Source organism: Bufo bufo, chromosome 2, assembly GCF_905171765.1.
Source record: "Bufo bufo chromosome 2, aBufBuf1.1, whole genome shotgun sequence".
Lineage (NCBI taxonomy): Eukaryota > Metazoa > Chordata > Amphibia > Anura > Bufonidae > Bufo > Bufo bufo.
In genome coordinates, this window is record NC_053390.1 from 634,577,250 (window position 1) to 634,604,757 (window position 27,508).

The 27,508-nt window shown below is 43.9% G+C and overlaps 1 protein-coding gene across 1 annotated transcript in view; it reads left to right on the plus strand.

The window, feature by feature from the left end:
* The first annotated feature begins 3,696 nt into the window (after window positions 1–3,696).
* The window catches only part of LOC120989986 (microsomal glutathione S-transferase 2-like), a 32,123-nt gene continuing 8,311 nt past the window's right edge, over window positions 3,697–27,508 (plus strand). The window contains exons 1-3 of the mRNA XM_040418471.1: window positions 3,697–3,796; window positions 16,732–16,831; window positions 23,532–23,602. Of these exons, the coding sequence (XP_040274405.1) occupies window positions 3,733–3,796; window positions 16,732–16,831; window positions 23,532–23,602 (235 nt within the window). The 5' untranslated portion in view covers window positions 3,697–3,732. The remainder of the gene's footprint in view (window positions 3,797–16,731; window positions 16,832–23,531; window positions 23,603–27,508) is intronic.

A 27,508-nucleotide genomic window follows, 5' to 3' on the forward strand; every position in this document is an offset into this window, starting at 1 on the left:
CATATATCCCTGCCCTAACCCGGGGGCATATTATACCTTATTGATACCTGAGGCCCTTAGGGATATTAGCCTGCTCTTTACCCTACATCATACAGTACTGCATATAACTTCTCATGAACCCCTCAGAGGGGGTCTCTAAGTATGAGAAACCCGAACTAGGACTGCCCATGCATCTGCATAGGAGCTGTACACATAAAACAATTGGATATTTTTAATCAAAATGATTAGCAAAGTTGCTTTATTACAGATGAAGAGACAGAATTCTTTGGAAGTAGTAGTTTTGGTCACACAAGCCCACCCACCCTCTAACAGTAATGTGCATAATAGATGACTGAAGAGCAGTAATTCTCAACCATCTGTAGGGACTGATTGATGAGGTAAACAATCACTTAGATGTCTAGTCACACAGTCCTCTCTGGCTGCTGATTACATCTAGTTAGATGAATGGGAATGCCAGGAAGTCAGTCTTGTCATGAAATATTACAAGAGTGTCTTTAACCGGCGTATATGCCTCTCGTCTCGGATGATGTTATGGAGGTCACACATATAATTTAGGATAATGTAACCAATAGAAGGTATCTGTAGAAGCAGTTGTAGGTACATTTATTTCCTGATGACCAGGAAGTGGACTGGTCATAGATCCTACAGGGAAACTTCCTTAGTGAACCAATGCCCAGGATGCCGCCTGAGCTCTCCTCACCGTCATCATAAGGCCGCTTTCAGACGAGCGAGTTGCATACTGCGGACTCGCAGTGTGAGTATAAGACAGCTTCTGTCCTGACCTTCCAGCACTGCCGGGGTCACATAGCATTGTATTGATTTATGATGCTGTGTAACCCTTAGGGCTGTTTCACACGAGCGGATACCGTGCGTGGCATCCGCTCCGTGAAAGAGTGCCAAGACCCGATGCAGACTGCAGAGGCACGGAGCATTAACATGACTGATAATGCTCCGTGCCTCTCTGTGACCTCTTTACTACGAAATCACAGTTGTCACTGTGATTTCGTAGTAAAGAGATCACAGAGAGGCACGGAGCATTATCAGTCATGTTAATGCTCCGTGCTTCTGCAGTCTGCATCGGGTCTTGGCACTCTTTCACGGAGTGGATGCCACGCACGGCATCCGCTCGTGTGAAACAGCCCTTAGAGGCCTGGAATGTATTGGACAACACTGACAGCATTATGTCAGTGTTATCCAATACATTCCAGAACTGTAAGGGTTAAATATCATCCTAATTTCTTAAATCAATATAATGCTAGGCGACCCCGTCAGTGCTGGGAGGTCAGGATGGGAGCTGTCGAGTATAAGGGTCCATTCACACGTCCGTGTGTGTTTTGCGGATCCACGGATCCGTGGATCCGCAAAACACGGACATCGCCGGCATTCTCATAGAAAATGCCTTTTCTTGTCCGCAATTGCGGACAAGAATAGGACATGTTCTATTTTTTTCGGGATCGGAATTGTGGACCCGGAAGTGCGGATCCGCAATTCCGGATCCGGGCAGCACATCGTGCTGCCCCATAGAAATGAATCGTTCCGCAAAATGCGGAACGAAATTGCGGACATGTGAATGGACCCCTAAGGGTCCATTCATATGTCCACAATTTCATTCCGCAGGGGTCCATTCAAACGTCCGCAATTTCGTTCCGCATCTTGCGGAACGGAATTGTGGACCCTTTCATTTCTATGGGGCAGCACGATGTGCTGCCCGGATCCGCACTCCCAGGTCCGCAATTCCGATCCGCAAAACACACACGGACGTGTGAATGGACCCTTATACTCACACTGCAAGTCCACAGTATGCAATTCGCTTGTCTGAAAGCGTCCTAAGGCAACTGAAGTAGGAGGATGGAACATGGCAGCTGGTGCTGGTCATTACAGAGTGGTAGTATTTTGTGCTGCACTGTGGTATTTGGCTCTGTTGGGGTGGTATAATGTGCCACAATATGGTAATGGCGGCGCTACCTACTTAGGTTGGCCCTGACTTCTGTCAATTTGGACCAGACTACAAAATGGGGTCACTTTTAGTTTTTTAGCAGGACCACTTTAAGTTCCCAATGCGCCCCTGCTGATGAGTCACAATAATCACATTGGCATTGCTTTTGTGCCCCGTTTGAGCCAGAGCAGAGCAACGACCGGAGAGCATCTTCAGTCTCTTCAGCTGTATGAATGTATGATGGCTGTAAAAATACAATGGGAGCGACTGTTCTGCCTTCTTTGATCACATCACAGAAAAGCGCATAACATGCATGGACCAAGATCAGGGTCAACTGACTGGCTATATTCCCTGCTATTTAAAGGGAATGTGTCATAAGAAAATGACCTATTGTTTAAATCACGTTTTTATGTTTAGCTTATTTTTAAAGAATTTTTGATGATGTTCTTTTTAATTTTCCATGTCAATAAATATATTTAAACAAAAACCATAAAATCCTGCAGTTTTTGCACTGGCCACTAAGCCAAATAATAGGCGTCACTTCTTGTCCTGTACAGATACCTTTACTGCAGTTTTATTTTATTCTAAACCTACATGTAATGATTTCACCTTTGTGTGTAGATAAGTCAGAATAAACTTGCGACAGAGACCCTGAGGAAATCAGTGGTCGGCAGCTCCAGCGGGCCCTGAGCGCGGGGTCCGCACAATGCACTGCACATTCTCATCCTCATGGGCTCCCAACTGCTCCGCTTTCCCTCTGCTATTGATTGGGGAGCTTTCTTCCTATACATAGTATAGGAAGAACGCTGTCAATCATCTGTGGGAGGGCAGCAGGAGGCGCAGCTCATGTATTCCAGGACTCCAGAGCTTGATTCCCACTGGAGTTTCTCAAAAGTATGGACTCATGCACACGGTCATTGCCCGGCCGTGCCCATATTGCGGCCCGCAAATAGCAGGTCTGAAATATGCGGGCACCGACTGTGTGCACCACGCATCACAGATGCAGACCCATTCACTTGAATGGGTCCACAATCCGGGAGGTGCGATGCAGAACGGAGGCACGGAACCCCACAGAAGCACTACGAAGTGCTTCCATGGGGTTTCTCTCCGTGCCTCCGCACATGTTCTATTTTTTTGTGGTGTGGACAGATCACTGACCCATTCAAGTTGAAAGGGTCTGCATCTGTCTGCGGCAGCCGCACAGATAGGGCCTGTGCATTGGGGACAGCAAATTGCATGAGCCCTAATTTTAAGAAAACAGCTGAACAGAAAAGGTAGATGACCCTGAATATGATTTGCAGCTCATACCCTTCTATTATGACGGAATGAATAACGGAATGCCTCTAAAGGCATTCCGTTATGCATTCCGTCATAGAATTGCGTTATGGTCCGTGGTAACAGAATCCATAAAGCAATTCACCTTTTACCACTAAATGAAGTGTGAACGAATTTCAAAATATGAAATTCGCTCTTCTCTAATCATAACTGATGCTCAAAAAAAGATGGCTCGGTTATTTTAAGTGCAAACTGATGCTAACTGAGCACGACTGATGCTGAAAATAAAAGATGGTTTGTTTTTTAAATCTGTTCTTCTGACGGATCAGAAGAACGGAAAGCTAAACGGTGATGTGAAGGCAGCCTAGTAGGATTTCAACTGTAGGTTGAAGGCTGTGTTTGCTCGAGGCAATGTGTAACAGAGTGTTGACTCTATGGGAGTGCCTCTGGATGAGGCGGATCTTGGCTGTTGGTTGTGTAACTAGTTGTCACTCACAGCGAGAATCTTCGATCACTAAAGCATGGGTGCCGAATCTGATATTGTGCTGCTTGCCATTGTTTCCCTGCTCTCTGCTTGTCAACATGGTAAGAGAAATTTCCATGATTAAGCCCTGAAATGGTGTTAGACGTGCTAGTCAGCAAGGATTCGGTTAATAATAAGGTATTGTCTTCCTCCGTACCTGTGGAATTCTTCCGGAGCTCACTAGTGGACTGCAGCACACCTTGTAAGACTTCCTGCTGTGTGACCTGCCTCATTATCTCCCTTCTCACGTCCGCTTGTCTTCATACAGAAATGCTGATGAAAATGCCATTATTTCATCGTTTATATCTCTAACATAGACATCTGCCGTGTATCTTAGTTTGTGCATTGATAATTTACTAGATTGACTGTAAATACAAAGTTAGGCTACATGCACACTACCGTGCTGTTTTTTGCGGTCCGCAGACCGCGGATCCGCAAAAAACGGAAGCCGCCCATGTGCCTTCTGCAATTTGCGGAACGGGCGGCCGTTGATATAACTGCCTATTCTTGTCCGTTTTGCGGACAAGAATAGGACATGTTATATTTTTTTTGCAGGGACGCGGAACGGAGCAACGGATGCGGACAGTACACGGAGTGCTGTCCGCATCTTTTGCGGCCCCATTGAAGTGAATGGGTCCACGCCCGAGCCGCACAATGTGCGGCTCGGACGCGGACCAAAACAACGGCCGTGTGCATGAGGCCTTAACTGGTAATTCCTAAAATCCTCTCTCTCTTCCTCAGGCCCCTGCATCAAAAAGTTGTCTATTTTGGCAACGTGATATTTAACCTAATGTGATGATGAGAAATAAAAGGAAAGGTGACACAATGTCAAAAGACATTAAAGTGGCACTGTACGTTCATTAAACTTTTGATATGTTATAAAGACCCCCACCAGTCTCTAGAATGGGGGAGAGAAGCGCTCGCTTAGCTCATTCTCTCTCCTCACTGCAGGACAGGGCTCAATAGAAGTGTATGGGCCCGCCTCATGCAGCGAGGAGTGAGACCTCTTCTCTCCCCTTGTTCTAGAGATCATGGGGGGCACAATGCTCAGACCCCCACTGATCTAAACTTTTGATATGTGCCTATAACCAGGGGCGGACTGACTGGTCGGGCACTTCGGACATGGTCCGAGGGCCCGGTCGGGATGGGGGCCCGCCCCAGAGTAACATAACACCGGGCCCCGCTCACTGTAATAGTAATATTCCTATGTGAACAACTTGAAATCCCCTGCGATCCTCTCCCTCTCTGTACTCACAACCTCAGCAGCAGGCAGTGTAATAGGAGCCGACAGTGGAAGCTAGCCCCGCCCCTCCCCGCCCTCCAACCAATCAGAGGCAGCCAGCACTGACTCACAGCACAGGAGGAGTCGCAGGGACTTAGAGAATCGTCTGAGTTTATTAGTTAAAAGAATCGAATGAGTCAGACTGTGTCACCGAGTCCCTGCCAGACTTCCTGCTCTGTGGCTCCCTGTCTCCTGACAAGTCCGTCCGGGGGGGTGGTATAGTATTGCATGTAGCAGAGCTGTGTGTGTACAGGGTGCTTGCAGCAATGTAGCAGAGCTGTGTGTGTACAGGGTGCTTGCAGCAATGTAGCAGAGCTGTGTGTGTACAGGGTGCTTGCAGCAATGTAGCAGAGCTGTGTGTGTACAGGGCGCTTGCAGCAATGTAGCAGAGCTGTGTGTGTACAGGGTGCTTGCAGCAATGTAGCAGAGCAGGAAGCCTGGCAGGGACTTGGTGACAGTCTCTGACTCATTTGATTCTTTTAACTAATAAACTCTTAGACCATTATCTAAATCCCTGCAATAACTATACAGTGTAATTACATCAGTCTGCTCCACTGCAGCAGAGCTGTGTTTGCCAGGAGCGAGTCCCTCCAGACCTTCGGTTCACTTGAGAGCCGACTCAGCAAGTGAGCCGAAGATTCGATGAGCTGAGCATGCGCACTGATCTTCAGTTCACTTGCTTCTGCTGGCTCAAGAAGTGAACCGAAGATCCGATTCATGAAAAAGATCCGAACTTCCCATCTCTAAAACTCAGTAGCAGGCCGGGCGGCAGCGCAACTCACTGACGTCACGCGCCTGCTCCGCCTGCTTCATTCATAAAGTGGGAGGAGCAGACGTGTGACGTCAGTGAGTTGCGCTGCCGGCCGGCCTGCTACTGAGTTTGTGAGTACAGAGAGGGAGAGGGAGAGGATCGCAGAGGATTTCAAGTTGTTCACATCGGAATATTAGTATTACAGTGAGCGGGGCCCGGTGTAATAGAATACAGTGACTGCACCGGGCCCCGCTGCCATTACAACACCAGATGCCGGTGTTCCGTTTACTTGACAGTATTATGTCTATATCGTGGGAGATAGTTTTGCATTACGTCTAGCTTGAACTGCTGACTAATATAAAATTTTAAATCTTTATTTCATTTCCTTAAAACTATTTTCCACGATATAGACATAATACTGTCAATTAAACGTCACAGAGGTGCTGAAGAGGTCTAGATATTTGCATTTTGTTAACCTTTATTTTTGTTTGCATTTTGTTAACCTCTACTGCGCCTGCGCCAAGTCATCTTTTTCGCGCATGCGCAGTGTATTGGGGATCATTCACTCGCAGGGACACTGTTATGGGGGATCTGTGGATGACACTGTATATGCTGCTATATATGTGTCATCCACAGATCCCCCCCCCCCACAACAGTGTGTCATCCACAGAGCCCCCCCCCACAACAGTGTGTCATCCACAGAGCCCCCCCCCCACAACAGTGTGTCATCCACAGAGCCCCCCCACAACAGTGTGTCATCCACAGAGCCCCCCCCACAACAGTGTGTCATCCACAGAGCCCCTCCCACAACAGTGTGTCATCCACAGAGCCCCCCCACAACAGTGTGTCATCCACAGAGCCCCCCCCACAACAGTGTGTCATCCACAGAGCCCCCATAACAGTGTGTCAACCACAGATCCCCCATAACAGTGTGTCATCCACAGAGCCCCCATAACAGTACGTCATCCACAGATCCCCCCACAACAGTGCCATTCACAGATCCCCCATAACACCTTTTGGTTCAAAATATTTTTTTATTTGGCTATTCCCCACTCCTCTTGTAATTGTTCCGCTACTTTTGGGCTGCGCGGGAATGAGTTGAGTCACTTCGGTGGCCAATCCCGTCCTGCAGCGCGTGATCCCGCAAGACCTGCCGCTGTAGGTCACGGGTCTCGCGGGATCACGCGCCTCAGGATGGGATTGCGCACCGAAGTGACTGAACTCATGCCCATGTAGCCCGCAAGTAGCGGATCAGTGGAACAAGTACAAGGTGGGTGGAGGGATGATCTGTGGGGTTGCCCAGACGGCTAGGCCCTTCACAGTAGTTATTAACCCCTTTCAGCAGTCCCCCATTCACTGAAGGGGGGACTGCTGAAAGGGATTAATAACTACTGTGAAGGGCCTCCCCCCCTTTCACAGTAGTTATGCCCAGATATGTGCCCCCTTCACAGTAGTTATGCCCAGATATGTGCCCCCTTCACAGTAGTTATGCCCACACTGCTTCTAACAGAGGCTCACTAATGGACGCTGAGATTAAATCACCCCATATGAGAGCATTGAATCAATGCTTTCCTATGGGGAAAAATCTGACCCTGGAGGTCATCATGCAGAGTGTGAGGACGTCCAGCGTCAGATACCAGACCAAAGGTCTGTTTTACTCCAGGAAGCCCTCAGGTGGCTGCCAGCGACTAGAGGCCGACTTATTTCTGGAACGTAAACAATGCAGTTTCTCTAGAACATTGCAGCTCGATTTGCAAAAGGGACACTGTACCCAGACCACATCAATGAGCTGAAGTGGTCTGGGTGCCTTTTGTGTCGCTTTAACTTTGAAATCTTATTAAAGATTGTGTAGGGTGTGGCTGGAGGCGGGGCATGGAGGCGGGACAAGGGTGCGGCTTGCAGCAGAACATGGGTGGGGCCTGTAAGGGGGCCCTTGATTTATTTTGCCCGTGGGCCCTGAGGGTTCTCAGTCCGCCCCTGCCTATAACATATCAACAGTTTAATGAAAGTACAGTGCCACTTTAAATTATATTGTGTGTAGTAGATATTGGGAGCATAGGGCCACCATCAGGGTTTTTTTTCATAATCAAAACTTCTACACTATCACTATCTACAGGTTAGGTGATCGGTGGGGGTCCGACTACTGAGTGTACTGGCTTTCTTTGGCACATAGACTCTGAATGGGGCAGCAGTACACATGTTTGACCACCCATCCATTCAAATAGATGGCATGGGATCAGACAATTATCATCTGTCCTGTGGATAGGTGATAAGTTTTGAATAGGAGAAAACCACTTTCAATCCAGTGGTACTATAGTCTAGGACTCAAGCCAATGAATCCAATAAAGAGACCCATAGAGTAAATTAGGAACTTACGGAACCGTGAAATGAGAGGGCAGCCACCTGTCCATTCAATTGTTGCCTGGATGTAGCGGCTGGAGGCCGGTTCCTTTGTCAGCACAGCGGTTGGTGGACCCCTGTTCTGGAGACAGGTATGGGTCCCAGAGGTCTGGCCAATATCTGTTAGACATTTGTGACCTATCCTGTTGATAGGAATACTCCTTTTTAGGAATTTGCACTACAGCAGTTCTTCTGTGGTATCAAACCAGGCAGACTAGCCTTTGCTGCGGACTTTTTAGGAGGCAGGCTGAACAAAAAATGAGAATCCAAATTTTTATATTTGCTCTTTTTAATAGCATTCACCATGTGTATTACATAGGTTTATCGTTTGGGATATTATGGACCTGGTGATATTAATTAAGTGTACTTTTTCCTTTTTATTTATTTTTCCACATAATAAAGCATTTTATGGTGGGAAAAGGTTTTTAGTATTTTAATTTTTTTACCTTTTTTTATTTTTTTTATTTTAGTCCCATTTGGGGACTTGTATGGCAGTGTGTTATGTCTGGTGGTGACCCACTATCCCTACATATTTGCACAGTCATCCCACACAGTGACACTACAACTGGACAACAGTCCCTATACTGCAATATGTTTGAGGGCGACACACAAACAGGGAACAACAAGCAGACAAACACAAAGAGTAGTCATACAATAAAGGGTTAAATGCCAGCCCGACAAAGAATGACGGAGGCAAAAGACAAAATCAAACACGCCAAAAGGTCAAAACCAGGAGATCAATACAATACCAAATCACCAGAAGCCAAGAAATGTAGTCAGAAATCCAAAGCCAAAGAAGTCTTCTATACAAGAAGAGAACAGCACCCCCTGCTGTCCTCTTCTTGTATAGAAGACTTCTTTGGCTTACTAAAACAGCCAGAGGACAAGAAATTCATATGCAAAGGAGAGAGCAGCTCACACTGGTTTCCCTGCATGGCGGGTGGAGCTCCCTGCAGTGCGTCCTGACGCTCTGGAGCCCTGGTGCGCCACCTTATTGAACTTGGGCTCCAACATCAGAAAGGGACGCCCAGCAGCCCTGGTTTCCTCTGGCAATCAGACACCGGTGGGAACCGTGACACATCATATTAGACACTTCCTCTGCCAGAGTCTAATAGGTATGTGTAAAGGTCAGAACTGGGGGCCACTGTTAGGCCATAGCAAACCTCGGCACCCTATGTTCACATGGTGGAGGCGCTGATGGAGTGTTGCACTGGTTTTGTATGACAGCTGTGATCCTGCTGCTGATCAGAGAGCTGTATAGTATGACGCTGGACCTGTGAGGACTGCCAGCGCTATATTATTACGGTACTGGGGGTTAAGGGTCTCCTCTCCTGACATGTCAGCTTTAGTAACTACTTTGTAATATCAGTTTTGGATAATCTATTCTTATGACTCTTGTCATATATCTTCTATATGAAAAAGATTCTTCATATAAAAGAGAGGATAAAAAAATATAAAAATATATTATCCTTCAGGCGGACATAAAAAACGCCTCTAAGTTCTTTTTATCAAGTATCTTAATTTGATTTGTGCAAGCAGTGAAACAAAGGAATAATTGTATGTGCAAAAATATATTTGTTTATTATAAAAACAAAGAATATAAAAACAATACAACTGCAAAACAAATGATGAAGTTACAACGTAACATCCGAAATGTACCACACGGTGGTGTTAACACACCCCTATATGATCAGCACAGTATGATTTATTGATTCATGACAACCCGTGTCATACTTTTAACAAACAGACTCATATACCAAGAGAAACTTAGGATCTTCTGTTATCAAACAGGCTATAACAATAAAACACAGATTTACAGGAAAATAACTGTTATCCCTTGACTCTGTTTTCCTATGACCAATCAAAAATATATGATATTAATATGATAAAATATTCAGCTCGGCAATCAGATTAAGGAAAATAACTTCCCAAGGATTTGGTCCTCTTTTCAAATAATGTCAGATCTTCCATTAACAATATGCATCTTTGCTAAGAGAATAATCAGCATTATGGAGGCACCTAACACTATATATTCCCACAATATGGGAACTCTTGGCTATATACCGAGAGAAATATCTTATTAATATCATGAGTAGTAGGCACCAGTTCTGATGGGACCAGTTCTGAGGAACTTTCCTAGTAATCCAAAAAGAATAATCCAAGTTTCTTCTGGTAAAGTTTTTCTTTTTGATTGAATGAATGGATGGATCAATGGATATATGGATCTTTTCCTCTAGCTCTTTTTTTTTCTCTTGCTAACTTTTCATGCTACTCCGCACACAAGTAATTATTCCCCCCCTTATCTAAGAATCATCCCCTTTAGATTATGGATTCCCAATCAGGTAGGGTGGGTGTATTCGCATGCTAATAACATCATGACGTTATCTCAACTCCTAATATGGTATAGGACAAATAATGAAATAATATAATGTTGCCCATCTGCCTCCAGATGGCACTGCGGTACTTTAGGTGAACATCCCAACTTTTAAGCATTAAAATTAAATATCTAATAATATGTTAATATGACCTCGTGGACCTTTCTCACTATAAATCATTGAGGAAGGTCTTTTCCTGACACTTTTAATTACCTATATCCTGGACTTGTTGGAGTTGACTGTCTTCTCCTATCTTTTTGAAATATAGGTTGACTTGGTGAAAGTTTTATAAAGCGGCTTTGATGCTTGGCATCGGAACTTGTACATTTCATTTATCTACATCCATGAATAACTATTATTTTGAAATGGCATTTACTTCTCCCAGAAACCCAATTAACTTAAACTTACTTTGTTTCTGTACCTTCTAAATGGTAAATACATGGTATAACATATATATAAATCGATACATTGTTACACATAGATAACACATTATATGAATTATTGATTAACATATGTTGTAAACTAAATATACCATGCAAAGATATATATAATATAATTATGAATATATAAATTGAACCTTATAGCAGGTGTGCCCCAAGGATATGAGTTCCTTATCAAGTAACCTTGTTCCCTCCAGACAGACATGTTTTAGGGAGTTGGCATACTCCTTACAGATGGTCTCATATCTTTAGCGATAACTTTTAATACAATGTCCGTTTATGTAGACTGAACTTGCCATGAACTCATCTTGGCTTCCTCAGCCACATAATATAACTTTGGTTCAGGCTGATCTTATTCTTAAAGGCAATGAGATGAGCATTCATTTTGATTATAATGTCATTAGATAATATTGTATACGTATGAAAATGCACAACACTCTATGTTTTGCCATTCCTGTATTAAATAAATTCTCAGCATACTAGGAACACCCCACTGCAGTTTTAGCGATGTTCTGTCTTAGTCATCTAGTCCTCCCAGCCCGGCCCTTGTCAAAATCATTCGGAGCTTACACTTGCCCATTTTTCCTGCTTCCAACACATCAGTTTTTAAGAACCGATTGTTCACTTGCTATCCCCCCACCACTGAGTGGTGCCCTTGACACAAGGTAATCCATGTCATTAACGTATTAATGTTATGGCCAATTGGTGTAGATTTGACGATTTTTTGTGTTCTATTTTTAGCAAAGCTCCTTGCAGTAACAGTAAGGGAGCATTCACACGACCGTGTGAAGCCCGTGCCCATATTGCGGACCGCAAATTACGGTCCGCTAAGCACGGGCACCTGCCGTGTGGCAGCCGTATAGGGATCGTGGCCCCATTCACTTGAATGGGGCCGCAATCCCTCCGTTCCGCAAAAAGATAGAGCAAGCTCTATCTTTTTGCCATGCGGAAGCACAGAACGGAACCTCAGAAAGCACTCCGTAGCGCTTCCGTAATGTTCCGTTCCATGCTTCCGTTCCGCATCTCCGGATTTGCGGACCCATTGAAATAAATGGGTCCGCATCCTTGATGCGGAATGCACACGGAACGGTGCCCGTGTATTGCGGATCCGCAAATGCGGTCCGCAATACGGGCACGGGCTTCACACGGTCGTGTGAATGCTCCCTAAGAGAAAGTTCTAAATCGCAATCCAGCAGATATTGGTTTGTCTTTTTGATTTTCAATAGTCTTCTCATTTTACAGTCTGGCGTTGTCCATTCTGCAAACGTCTGCACCAACCAAAGTTAGAAATATGTCCAGAACTCCTTAACACTGCACAAAGAAACCAGATGTGAGCTGCTAAACGGGCCTATGTTCTCCACAATATGTTGTGTAAAGGACCTGTGACTTCTTATAGGCAGACTGTCCTGTAAAACCTGAAAAAGCTGCTTTTTCCAAATACAGGTTACTGTAGTTCAGAAAGATACCATAAGTGGGTTAAAGGGTGTCTTATCCTAACGACTTAATCTATTCAAAGCCAGGCATACAGTATATGAGTTCAGATCAGTAGATTTCTTAGAAAGACTTAAATACAGTTATAAGGCTCTGTTCCCTTCTGGTTTTATCTTGGAGTAACATTGAGTTACTCCTATCTATTTTATCCCGTAAAGTGTAACTGCCATTCTATTTTTATGTGTGTAATGTATAGGGGCAGTGATGCTGACCATTTTTGGAATATACTTTAATTACTGAAATAGTAAATTGCTATTAGAAAAACACCTCTAAAGTGTCCCATTTGTAGCCTTAGTAACGCTCCTCCGTCTTCTGTTTACATAACAGTCAGTGTTGAGCAAGTCTCCACTGTTATGTAAACAGAAGACAGACACTTAATACAGAATGTTTACAAAAATTTTGATTGAGTGGTTAAAAATTAAAAAAATTAACTCACCTCATCCACTTGATCGCACAGCCGGCATTGTCTTCTTTCTTCTTCTTTCAGGACCTGCAAAAGGACCTTTGATGACGTAATTGTGCTCACCACGTGGTGACATCAGCACAGGTCCTGCTGAATGAAGATTGATGACAATCTAAGGTCCTTCTAAGGCCTTTTTGCAGGTCCTCAAAGAAGAAGAAAAAAGACGATGCTGGCTGCGTGATCAAGTGGATGAGGTAAGTTTATTTTTTATTTTATTTTTTTTAATCCCTCAAGCAACATTTTAGTTAGCATTCAGTATTAAGAATGTTATTATTTTCCCTTATAACCATGTCATAAGGGAAAATAATAAAATCTACAGAACACCTAACCCAAACCTGAACTTCAGTGAAGAAGTCCGGGCTCGGGTCTGGGTACCACATTCAGTTTTTTATCACACACGTGCAAAACGCATTGCACCCGCACAATAAAAACTGAACACCACAATGCAATCGCAGTCAAAACTGATTGAAATTGTGTGCGCACTCGCGCGGGTTTCCCGCAATGCACACGCGACGCATCGGAGAAAATCCGGGATGTCCATCTGAAAGAGGCCTAACTCTCTGATCTCCGACTGACACAGGACAGGAAGTCAGTTACTTCTCTATTCATTCCTATAAGACTAACATTGAGGCTCCCATAGGAATAAATAGAGAACCTGCCATCCTGTCCACACATAAAATGCTGTGTTATTTGGAAAGTCTGATTGCTGGTCACATGACAGAGCTGAGAAGCAGAAGGGAGGGGATACAGACACTGGTAAGAAGATTGCATTCACTACAGATTATATCATGTACCTTTCTAGGTCAGAGAATTTTTTTTTTTTTTTTGCGGGAGTTCTTCTTTAATGGTTTATATTTGTACCTGAGAACTAGAGGTGTGCTGATGGCAGAGCAGGCACCCAATGCTTCGCTGGGTCCAGTGTTTTTTGTTTTTTTTTAGCAGCTAGCCTCTAGTAGTTTGTAGGCAATAGTTGCTGATAACCAGTATATTGTTGACTACAGTCGGTGATGTCTAGACCATAGTGCAAGGTATATCATTGTAGTGCTCCAGGCTTCAACTGACAGAAAAGTGGGCTCAATTGTAACAGACAGGATCCATTATGAAGTTATGCTTTGCATACTTCATGGCCACTAAATATTTAAGCATTTTAAACGTAGTACCATTTTCACTATTTTATTTTAACCTATTAACATAAAGTATGAATTCAGAAGATATTTTGAGTCTAGATATTCACTTTTTACATGTATTTAGTAAACTATGTGGTATGTTAAAAAGCCGGACAGGACACAGTGCCACCCAGTGGACACATTTGGTGTGAGAAGAGAAGACCTTTCCAGATTTGTTAGTTAGAAAAAACCCACCATAATGTTACCTAAGGATACTTTCACACTTGCGTTTTTCTTTTCCGGCATAGAGGTCCGTCCTAGGGGCTCTATACCGTAAAAAAACTGATCAGTTTTATCCCCATGCATTCTAAATGGAGAGTAATCCATTCAGGATGCATCAGGATGTCTTCAGTTCAGTCTTTTTGAGTGATCTGGCAAAAGATAAAACCGCAGCATGCTACAGTTTTATCTCCGGCCCAAAAAACGGAAGACTTGCCTGAATGCCGGATCCGGCATTTTTTCCCCCATAGGAATATATACACGAATGCCGGATCAGTCCTTCCGGTCTGAGCATGCGAAGACCGAAAAAAGGTGGAAAAAATAAATGCCGGATCCGTTTTTCCGGATGACACTGGAAAGACGGATTCGGCATTTCAATTCATTTTTTCTGACTGATCAGGCATTTTTCAGACTTACCAGGATGCCATCAGTTGGCATACGTTTTGCCGAATCCGGCAGACAGTTACGGCGACGGAACTGCTTGCCGGATCACTCTGCCGCAAGTGTGAAAGTAGTCTAGGGGTTATCTGATTCCATGTAAATAAATTAAATTATACACTTCCTCAGTAAGGCCTCTTTCACATGGTCAGTGTTTGGTGAGTATTTTGCATCAGTATTTGCTCAGCGAGAAAAGGTGTAATATTAATGTAAGCCTCTTCTGTGTTTTGGACCCACTCCTGGTTTTGAATTACAAATACTGATACAATACTGACCAAATACTGACCGTGTGAAAGAGGCCTTTGGCTGGGTACACTATGGGGCAGCAGTAGATCTTTGCATTGCAATTGGATGTCAGATCCATGATTTTTGCATAATAAAAGGACATGATCAAAAAGAAAAAAAAGAACACCTACAAAACTTGCACAGCGGCCAACAACCACCTTCTCAGAACTATGGGTCCAAGCTGAAAGAGCTTGGAATGACATACCACAGGAGGATATCCAGCATCTGTATGGCTGTTATCATGCCAGACTGGCAGTCTGTATCACAGCAAAGAGATGCCACGCAGTATTAATATGACTCTGCCTCAACGTATATCCTGCTGTAGAACCCAAAATAAAGGGTGCACCACCTGGTTGTGTGATCATGGCCACCACTAACACTTTATACTGGGTCAATCTCAGCTCAATCGCATAGAGTTTTCCATGTGTACTTTTTTCATTCTCCGGTATATACAAAGTCGAGTCACATTATTATGACCACTTCCTACTTTCAAGGTCGGTGACATGTAGCTCATGAAGGAAGTCACGTGTCATGAGCTGGCTTGGTGGGTATACAGGTGGGTGATATGCTGTCTGCACACATATTCCACATTGCTGTCATGGGTAAATAGGACAATTTAACAGAGTTGCAAAAAGGGATGATTATTGGTTTTCGGACAAGGTTGGCAGTAATTCTGAAACTGCACAGTTTGTGACCTGTTTATATCATAAGTGGACAAATGTCACCATTGGTGTGAGAGGTGAACGTCTGCTACGAAGGTGCGCTAGGCTCCAGAAATCTGTAACGGCCTACCAGGACCTTAATGAGTCACTCCCATCCCATCTCATTGTTGTGCCTGCTGCACACGGCGTTACTCCGGTTATTAGTTGGTGGTCAGAATTATGTGACTCGACTGTGTATAGACCTTTAGAATATAAGTGACACATGATGATCTAAGAAGATATTTACTAAGATGGAACAGTGTAAAGGTAGGTCTTGGTAGTGTAAAAAATGTACTATGAAATCTATGAATGGAGTCAGATTCTATTTTGTACACATTTAACACTCACCAGTGTAATATGTTATATGCTTTTTGGGAAAACATCCTAAATAATGGAGGCTCCAGGGCTATTTGCTCATTCACACTTGCAAGGAGATATCTCCCAGAGAATTGTCTTGTTATTGCCCTCAGTGATAAGGGCTCCCTATGACTCATAGGGAGTTCATTCCAATAAGGGGCACTAGCAAGACGATTCTCGGGAAGATACCTCTTTGCATATTATTTTCCCAGGGAGCATTGCTACTAAGTCACCATACTTGGTCTCCTTAAGGAAAACTGCATCAAAGCATCTCCCTAAGCCAGCCAGAATCCTAATCTGTACTGTGTTAGGATGGATACATGACTTGTTGGCTATTTCGCTTATCTTGTTTCAAGACTTTTTAAAACGTTTAACATTAACTTATAGGTAGCCCTTCACACTCAAGGCTTGTTAAAAAGTCCAACATTGACTCACAGGTAGCCACTTACAATAGGTGGCACTATGTAGATAGTCCTCTTTTCCTCAGAGATATTTCTTTGAATATTATTTTTCCATGGAACTTTGTCACCATACATGAATGTACTCCTCAAGGAGAGCCAGTACCTCCACTAAGCTTATACACATCAAATATCTATCATTTACTCAGTTCTCATTGTTTTCTGTGATAGGGTACTATGCCAGGCTTGTTGGAAGATCTAGAATGAAACATAAGATAATGCCTCCTGCAGTCACTGGGCATCCAGAGTTTGAGAGGACATTCCGTGCACAGTAAGTATGTTGTGAAGAGATTTGGAGCAGTACTCAGGGTTGGACTGGTCATAGACCCTACAGGGAAACTTCCCAGTGGGCCGATACCCAGGAGGCCATCTGATCCGCCACAAACCATGGTAATGATCTCATCCTCCCCATGGGTGCACCTAGCCTTTCTGCTGCCTGAGGCGAAAATTGAAACAGCACTCCCTCCCTCCCAATGCCAAATTCTCAACCTAACCTCTTCACTCCTGACATTATATACAGCACTACAGAACATACAAGGTAATACAGCGCCCCTATACCTCTTACTTCCAGTGACTTCTTCTCAGATGCAGATATTCTCTTTCCTCATCTTCTCCTTTCAGACCAGACCACCATCTCTGCAGAGATTGACAGACATGTTAGTTTCCTACTTTTCCATCATCCTCCCCACCTTATGAACACCCCATCCTGTCACCCCAGTACTGTGCCCGCTGCGCTCCCCAATACTATACTGCAGAAAAAGAAACAGAATATAAATGCCCCTTATAATGTGTGCCAGTACTAAATAATGTCCCTATAATGTGCGCCAGTACAAAGAAAATGCCCCCATTGTGTGCCAGTACAAAAAAATGCCTCCATTGCATACCAGTACAAAACAAATGGCCCCATAATGTGTGCCAGTACAAAAAATACATTATCTGTGCTCCCAGCAGAACCAATGTCCCCATAGTGCCCCCATAACGTGTGCCAATGCCCCTACTGTGTGCAGTACATAAAATACCCCCTCTTAGTTTTCCCAGTATAGACAATGTCCCCATAGTGCCCCCATAACATGTGCCAATGCCTCCTTTTGTGTGTCAGTACAAAAATACTACCTTAGTGCCCCAGTAGAGATAATGTCCCCATAGTGCCCCTACAATGTGTGTCAGTATAAAATACTCCTATATAGTGCCCAAGTTAGATGCCCCCATAGTGCCCCCCATAATCTGTGCCAGAATAAAATTCCCTTATATAGTGCCCCCAGTATATGCCCTCATATTGCTCCTCTCCCCCTTCCCCATAGTGCCCCCCACAATCTATGACAGAATAAAATCTACCTATATAGTGCCGCCATTATCTGTGCCAGAATAAGATTCCCCTATATAGTGCCATCATAATCTGTGCCAGAATAAAGTTCTCCTATGTAGTGCCCTCCATAATCTGTGCCAGAATTAAAATCCCCCTATATAGTGCCCTTCATAATCTGTGCCAGAATAAAATTCTCCTATATAGTGCCCCCAGAGTGCCCATCATAATCTGTGCCAGAATAAAATTCTCCTATATAGTGCCCCCAGAGTGGCTCCCATAATCTGTTCCAGAATAAAAATTCCCCTATATAGCGCCCCCATAATCTGTGCCAGATTAAGAATTCCCCTATATAGTGCCCCCATAGTCTGTGCCAGAATAAAAATTCCCGTATATAGTGCCCCCATAATCTGTGCCAGCATAAAGTTCACTTACCGTATATTGTCCCCTCGGTAGATGCCCCCCATAATGCTCCTTTCCCCCTTCCTCAAGTTGACCAAACTGCAAGGTGCCAAATAAAAAAATAAACACACATACTTACCTCTATGGCACTTTCAGTGATGCAATGCAGGCCTCTTCCGGCCTCTGTCCTGCGCTGTGTGCTGCCCGGCTCAGGTGGCGTGATGATAATGATGTCATTGAGCCGCCTGTGCTGACCTCTGATAGGCTACAGGCCCGAGGCCCGAAGCCTATCAGAAAGAGCAGGACAGGGAGACGACTCTCCAGTGCCCAGCTGCAGTCTTCAGCTGTATCGCTGTCCTGAGGACATCAGCAGTTGTATGTAGTCTCAATTACCACAGCCCCAAATTACCAGTCTGTCCTGTCCGTCCTCTCTGTACTTCATATCTCCTCATGAACTCCCTTCCTATCATTCAAAAGAGCATTTCTACAGGGAGGAACAAAAATACCAAACTTCAAAAAAGCTAAATTTAGCCAACTAAGAGAGGCCATAGGCCTAACTAACTGGGACAAAGTCCTCAAAAATAAAAATACAGCCACAAAATGGGATATCTTTAAAAACATCCTAAAATCTCATTGTGAGAGGTACATACCGTATGGGAATAAAAGGTTAAGGAACAAAAAGAAACCAATGTGGATAAACAGAACTGTAAAGAAAGCAATAAATGACAAAAAGAAAGCATATAAATCACTAAAACAGGAGGGTAGCACGGAAGCACTGAAAAACTATAAGAAAAAAATAGAACATGTAAAAAACAAATAAAAGCGGCCAAACTAGAGACCGAGAGATTAATTCCCAAAGAGAGTAAAACTAACCCTAAAATGTTCTTCAATTATATAAATGTTAAAAAGTATAAATCTGAAGGTGTCGGCCTTTTAAAAAGAGTAATCAGGGGGGAGTCGCAGAGAGCGACGAGGAGAAAGCAAAGCTGTTAAATATTTTTTTCTCTAATGTATTCACTGAGGAAAATAAACTGTCAGATGACATGCAGAATGTAAAAATAAATTCCCCATTAAAGGTGTCCTGTCTGACCCAGGAAGAAGTACATCATCGACTTAAAAAGATTAAAATAGACAAATCGCCAGGACCAGATGGCATACACCCCCGTATCCTAAGGGAATTAAGTAATGTCATAGCCAGACCCTTATTTCTGATATTTGCGGACTCTATACTGACAGGGAATGTCCCACAGGATTGGCGCATGGCAAATGTGCCAATATTCAAAAAGGGTCCAAAAACAGAGCCTGGAAACTATAGGCCGGTAAGTTTAACATCTGTTGTGGGTAAACTGTTTGAAGGTTTTCTGAGAGATGCTGTCTTAGAGCATCTCAACGGAAATAAGCAAATAACGCCATATCAGCATGGCTTCGTGAGGGATCGGTCATGCCAAACTAATTTAATCAGTTTCTATGAGGAGGTAAGTTCTAGACTTGACAGCGGCGAATCAATGGATGTCGTATATCTGGACTTCTCCAAAGCATTTGACACTGTACCACATAAAAGGTTAGTATATAAAATGAGAATGCTCGGACTGGGAGAAAACGTCTGTAAGTGGGTAAGTAACTGTCTCAATGATAGAAAACAGAGGGTGGTTATTAACGGTACACACTCAGATTGGGTCACTGTCACTAGTGGGGTAGCTTGGGGTCTATTCTCTTCAATATATTTATTAATGATCTTGTAGAAGGCTTGCATAGTAAAGTATCAATTTTCGCAGATGACACTAAACTGTGTAAAGTAATTTACACTGAAGAGGACAGTATACTACTACAGAGGGATCTGGATAGACTGGAGGCTTGGGCAGATAAGTGGCAGATGAGGTTTAACACTGACAAATGTAAAGTTATGCACATGGGAAGGAATAATGCAAGTCACCCGTACATACTAAATGATAAAACACTCGGTAACACTGACATGGAAAAGGATCTAGGAATTTTAATAAACAGCAAACTAAGGCTACTTTCACACTAGCGTCGGGGTTCCGCTTGTGAGCTCCGTTTGAAGAGTCTCACAAGCGGCCCCGAACGCATCCGTCCAGCTACCAATGCATTCTGAGTGGATGCGGATCCGCTCAGAATGCATCAGTCTGGCAGCGTTCAGCCTCCGCTCAGCAAGCGGACACCTGAACGCTGGTGTCCGCCTGGCCGTGCTGAGGCAAACGGATCCGTCCAGACTTACAATGTAAGTCAATGGGGACGGATCCGTTTGAATTTGACACTATATGGCTCAATTTTCAAACCGATCCGTCCTCCATTGACTTTCAATGTAAAGTCTGGACGGATCCGTCTGAAGCTACTTTCACACTTAGAATTTTTTCTACAATATAATGCAGACGGATCCGTTCTGAACGGATCCGAAGTCTGCATTATATGAGCGGACCCGTCTGGGCAGACCCCAGACGGATCCGCTCTGAACGCAAGTGTGAAAGTAGCCTTAGCTGCAAAAACCAGTGTCAGGCAGCTGCTGCCAAGGCCAATAAGATAATGGGTTGCATCAGAAGGGGCATAGATGCCCGTGATAAGAACATAGTCCTACCACTTTACAAATCGCTAGTCAGACCATACATGGAGTACTGTGTACAGTTCTGGTCTCCTGTAAACAAGGCAGACATAGCAGAGCTGGAGAGGGTCCAGAGGAGGGCAACTAAAGTAATAACTGGAATGGGCCAACTACAGTACCCTGAAAGATTATCAAAATTAGGGTTATTCACTTTAGAAAAAAGACGACTGAGGGGAGATCTAATTAATATGTATAAATATATCAGGGGTCAGTACAGAGATCTCTCCAATCATCTATTTATCCCCAGAACTGTGACGAGGGGACATCCTCTGCGTCTGGAGGAAAGAAGGTTTGTACACAAACATAGAAAAGGATTCTTTACGGTAAGAGCAGTGAGACTATGGAACTTTCTGCCTGAGGAGGTGGTGATGGTGAGTACAATAAAGGAATTCAAGAGGGGCCTGGATGCGTTTCTGGAGTGTAATAATATTACAGGCTATAGCTACTAGAGAGGGGTCGTTGATCCAGGGAGTTATTCTGATTGCCTGATTGGAGTCGGGAAGGAATTTTTTTTCCCCCTAAAGTGGGGAAAATTGGCTTCTGCCTCACAGGGTTTTTTTTTAGCCTTCCTCTGGATCAACTTGCAGGATAACAGGCCGAACTGGATGGACAAATGTCTTTTTTCGGCCTTATGTACTATGTTACTATGTTACAGAGATTAAGCTGAAGATTTGATGTGTATTCAGGATCATAATCCCTGACAAGTAAAGCAGAGAGGAGGATAAGGCAGCTCTTTATCTCAGTGTTGTGAAGTAACTTGTCCTGCTGTGTGATTAGGACAGGTTTTGTGTGTACTAATAGGAGGTGAGCTTTTTTCTCTCTCCCTGGCTGTGACGCTCTCCGCTGTGATTTGATCGCTGCACAGCCAGGAAGAAGGAGAAACCCATTGAGAAACCCTGGCGTCTCCTCCCTGTACCGATGCTCAGTGTTAACATAATGAGCGGGAAAACTACAGGGGGCACAGCGGGGCGTAGGAGCGATATTAAAAAAAAACAGGCAGGGTGGCAGCATCAGCAGGGGGTACCCTGCAAGTAAAGGCATTTATCTAGAATAATAAAAACAAACAAACATGAAAGGTCCTCTTTAAGTAATGGAGTCTGCCTCTTAGTAAAATTGGAGTTACATAAAGGCACTGTATGGGCTCATTCAGTTCATTCATGTAATCTAACAAATCGGGAGGATTTATCATAAATGTTCTGCAGTTACCCAACTTCTGTATTGCTTGGCGCGGAAGCTTCCAGATACCGCATCCAGGCAGATCATGAATGGATTGCTCAACTGTTTCCATCTGTGACTCCTATATAATTGAGTGGAAGAGTTGTGAACATGCATGGTCACCTCTCCTTTATTCTTCACCTGGAAGCCACAGCCATTGGCTGACTTACTGTAAGCGTGGGGGTCGTGGGACCCCCTTTCAGGATATAGGTAGAGGTCCCTGAGCTGGGGCTCGCATTTATAAGATAGTTATGGCATATATCTCTTGACTCCCACATACACACCTGACTGACCGTGTACCATATGTGCTTTCAATGGGAACCGAGAAAAAAGCTGCTGCCAAACACCTCTGATGGTGGCTTAGCTCCTTCTTCTGGGAGAGCGAAAGGGTCAGGCATTGAAATTCAACTCACCTGATCCTTTTCTTTCCAAACATCATCTGACCGCAGAGACTCCGGAGCTCAGCATATACATTCGATTTTTAGCTCAAAATGGCAGGTTTACAAGGTTCTGGAGCGTCTGGGAACAGGGCAGCAGTGCAGGAATGGTGCAGCTGTGGGCATCGGTTCCAACCATTGGGGTTGTCGCCTCCAACTTTAAAGGGGTTTCTTCAGGAATTAAGAAAATGAAAATACTTAAATATTAGTTTATTATAAATATATTCCCAAATACCTTTCATTCGTTATAATGCCTCATTTTGTCTAGGGAGCAATCATTAGGAGAAATAAAACTTGCCGCCGTCCTATTAGTACACACAGAACCTGTCCTAATCACACAGCAGGACAAGTTACTTTACAACATCCTCATCCTTCTCTCTGCTCTACTTGTTAGGGATTATGATCCTGAATACAGATAAAATCTTCAGTTTAATCTCTGTAGGAATGTAGTTCATGAGGAGATATAAGTTACAGAGAGGACAGACAGTTAAGGCTGGTAATGTAGGGCTATGGTAATGGAGACTACATACAACTGCTGACAAGCAGAGCAGAGAGGAGGACGAGGCAGCTCTTTACCTCAGTGTTGTGATGTAACTTGTCCTCCTGTGTGATTAGGACAGTTTTTTTGTGTACTAATAGGACGGCGGCCATTTTATTGCCCATGATGATTGTTCCCCAGACAAAACGAGCCATTCTAAGTAATGAAAGGTTTTTGGGAATATATTTATAATAAAGTAATATTTATGTAGTTCAATTTTCTTTATTCCTGGAGAACCTTTTTAAATGATACACATCAACGCTGCTGTAGTATGCAAGAGCATAGAGATTCTGTGTGGTTCTATCTACCAAAGCAGCCTGCATCTATGCTGAGCCTATTCTAATGAATGATTACAATGGGAAGCCATACTTTTTTCTTAAGTTTCCTTGCCATATTCCAGCATAGACAAGTACAGTAATATATTTTATAACTGACACAGCCACTTTCTCTCATTTACAGACAGAACTGTATGGAGTTCTTCCCAATATTCCTGGTAGCTCTGTGGACTGCTGGCTTTTTCTTCTTTGAAGGTAACATGATTATTTTTCTTCTTCTTAAAAAAAACGCATTTAAGACTTAATGATATTTGACAAATTATTGACACAAGTGTAATTTATGTGCTGACCGTGTGTAATATGAGCTGCACATATTTTACCACAAATTTCACCCTTTTCAAAATTTGCGGCAAATCTGTGACATATAGGATTTCAAAGGTAATGTGTCATCAGAAAATGACCTACATTTATAAATCAAGTTTTTATGCTATACATATTTTTAGAATGTTTGGTGATTTTGGTTTTTACCACTTCCCTACTGCCGTACGACTTTATACATCGTGGCGGTAGGTTAACAATAATCCGACGTATAAACATGCTGGGTTACATTACGATCTCCCACTGCCCCTGTGGCACTGCAGGTCGCTGTGACTGCACTGTTATTAGACAGCTGCGGTCACAGGGAAGGTCCCGTAGACCAGCCAAAGTGGTCTCCGGGCATGTGATCACTGTGACAGGCTATCACAGCGATCCACTGTGAAGAAAAGTATAAAGCCAGCAAGAGTGTTTTTGCTAAGATCTTCTTTATGTGAGAGAGACCCCTGCTGGCTTTAAAGTTAACAGTGATCCTGCTGTCATTGTGAATTAAAGCCTTTCTGCCCTGACTGTGGCAGGAAGGAGTTAATTCATTTTTTAATAAAAAAAATTAAAATGTAAAAAATATTAAAAAGTTATGGCGATAGTTATTAGCTTCGGCAGAACATCTTTTATGGCAGTACGGTGCCATAGAATTAGCAATAGGAAAATAGGTTGCCAGAATCCAAAATGCACCACAGTCCTTTGAAGGCTTGCAGGGGGGCCCAGCCTGTAGATAAATTACACAGGTAGTATCCAGTCTCACAGTACAAATATAGGTAACGGCTTCTGAAATTTTTGCCTTGAAATATTTTGTAAAGGAAAAAAAATGGTCAGAAATATCATTTTTTTAAAATATTATATGTAACTAGCAGAAGGACCCGGCTTCGCATGGGTATATTTCATCTATTTCATTTAATGTTTGTGTGTGTTAAAAGATATCCACAGTATCCCCCATAACAGTGACCTCTACAGACCCACGCCCCCTTAACACTAATGCCCCCACAGTGCCCCACCTCCTTAAAATGTTACTTCCACAGCACCCTGCTCCTTTAACAGTGACCTCCACAACACTCCACCCTCCCCCAAAACAAAGACCTCCACAGCGGGGCATTATTGTCTTTTAATTGACAGTATATAAAACCCCATAGAATTTGTATACACTTAAAGTCATTTGAGTCACAACAACGTTGGCTAACCGTTGCAATGAAAATCATATTAACTCACACATAAGCTGTCTTATACTAAGAATGCCCTTCATTGCCTATAGAAACCAATCATAGCTCATAGCTCAATGACCTGTAGCAAAATAGAAGCTGAGCTGTGATCGGTTGCTATATGCAACCTAATGAATATCCAGGCTAACTGCCACAACAGCCAACAGAAGATGGCTCCTGTAGTTTGGCGGTTAGGTTACTAAGCATATTTTTTGGCAAATATTTAGAAAGCGTGGGGTGAAAATTTCCACTCAAAACGTAGTCTATGATGTTCCCCGAGTCACAGGAGGTAGCTGTGCAAAATTTCTTGATTGTAAATGCAACGGTGCAGATTCCTTTAGCGGACATACACACATACATACACTCAGCTTTATATATTAGATAAACGTACCTGGACGGGCTCCAGCGGCGTGATCCTCAGCCTTGGCACACCCACGCCAGGAGAGATACGCTGATGAGCCACGCCCCCCGTTGACGCGACTGCATCCTTAGTAACAGGATGCAATGCTCTGTTTCTCCCCACAGCGTGCATATGCTGGGGGAGATTAGCAGTGGGCTGATTAGCTCAGCTACTCTATTACTGTGTAACTTGTGTTTCTGACCAATGGAGCGCCAATTTAATGGACCCATCAGGTTCTGATCCAGGGACTCGATGCTCTATTTAAATCCCCTCACCATTACCAGTGATAATCTTTGTTGGCTCTAGCTGGTTCCCCTGTTCCTGGTTCCTGTATTGCTATTTGTTCCCAGTGTTCCTGACCTTGGCTTGTCTTCTGACAACCCTCTGTCTCACGTTTTGGTACTGCGTAGCCGGTCTGGTTCTCACCCATTTTGTATGACTCTGCTTTTGTGTTGTCTGTATTGTGTGTCTTGTTTGTCCTGTATCTATACTAGTGTAGGGACTGTCATCCAGTTGCAGTTCTGCCATTTAGGTCTTACACTGCAAGTAGGTATGGAAAGCGGGCTTGGTTCTAGTTCAGGGACTCGCTGTCCTCGTCTGTCCCTACCTACAGTGGTTACATTATATCTGTCATCTAATGGCACAGAAGAAAGGTCTAATGTGCCCTGTGAAAAATAATATCAACTACATGTATGTAGGTTGGCTCAAAAATTAAATAGTTATTTGCAGTGTGATAGGCCCATTGTGAAAAATTGGTCTGGTAAGGAAGGAGGGTAAAAACTCTGGTAATAAAGTGGTTAATTTTCCGTGTCACTATCTATATAAAAAAAATATCTAAAATTGTGTACTTTTCGCACTGACCACTAGACTATTGGCAACTATGTATACCATGTATATATACTATGTATCCGTGAATACAGTGCCTAAAAACATACAATGGTTATTAGATTTACAAATAAAGGGGCAGAATTACTGTGCTGGTCTTAGGGCCCTTTCACACTTGCGTTGTCCGGATCCGGCGTGTACTCCATTTGCCGGAATTACACGCCGGATCCGGAAAAACGCAAGTGAACTGAAAGCATTTGAAGACTGATCCGTCTTCAAAATGCATTCAGTGTTACTATGGCAGCCAGGACGCTATTAAATTCCTGGTTGCCATAGTAGTAGTGGGGAGCGGGGGAGCAGTATACTTACAGTCCGTGCGGCTCCCGGGGCGCTCCAGAATGACGTCAGAGCGCCCCAATGCGCATGGATGACGTGACTCTGGAGCGCCCGGGGAGCCGCACGGACGGTAAGTATACTGCTCCCCATCTCCCCACTACACTTTACCATGGCTGCCAGGACTTTAGCGTCCCGGCAGCCATGGTAACCATTCAGAAAAAGCTAAACGTCGGATCCGGCAATGCGCCGAAACGACGTTTAGCTTAAGGCCGGATCCGGATTAATGCCTTTCAATGGGCATTAATTCCGGATCCGGCCTTGCGGCAAGTGTTCAGGATTTTTGGACGGAGCAAAAAGCGCAGCATGCTGCAGTATTTTCTCCGGCCAAAAAACGTTCCGGTCCGGAACTGAAGACATCCTGATGCATCCTGAACGGATTTCTCTCCATTCAGAATGCATTAGGATAAAACTGATCAGGATTCTTCCGGCATAGAGCCCCGACGACAGAACTCTATCCCGGAAGAAAAGAACGCAAGTGTGAAAGAGCCCTTAGGCTACTTTCACACTTGCCTTTTTCTTTTCCGGCATAGAGTTCCGTCACAGGGGCTCTATACCGGAAAAGAACTGATCAGTTTTATCCCCATGCATTCTGAATGGAGAGTAATCCGTTCAGTTTGCATCAGGATGTCTTCAGTTCAGTCGTTTTGACTGATCAGGCAAAAGAGAAAACCGCAGCATGCTACGGTTTTCTCTCCGGCGAAAAAAACTGAAGACTTGCCTAAAAGCCGGACCCGGCATTCAGAATACCGGAATGCCGGATCCGTCCTTCCGGCCTGCGCATGCGCCGACCGATAAAAATGTGAAAAAATGTACAAGACGGATCCGTCTGTCCGCATGACAAGCGGAGAGACGGATCCGTCCTTGCAATGCATTTGTGAGACGGATCCGGATCCGTCTCACAAATGCTTTCAGTCAGCGGCAGATCGGCGGATCCGGCGGGCAGTTCCGACGATGTAACTGCCCGCCGGA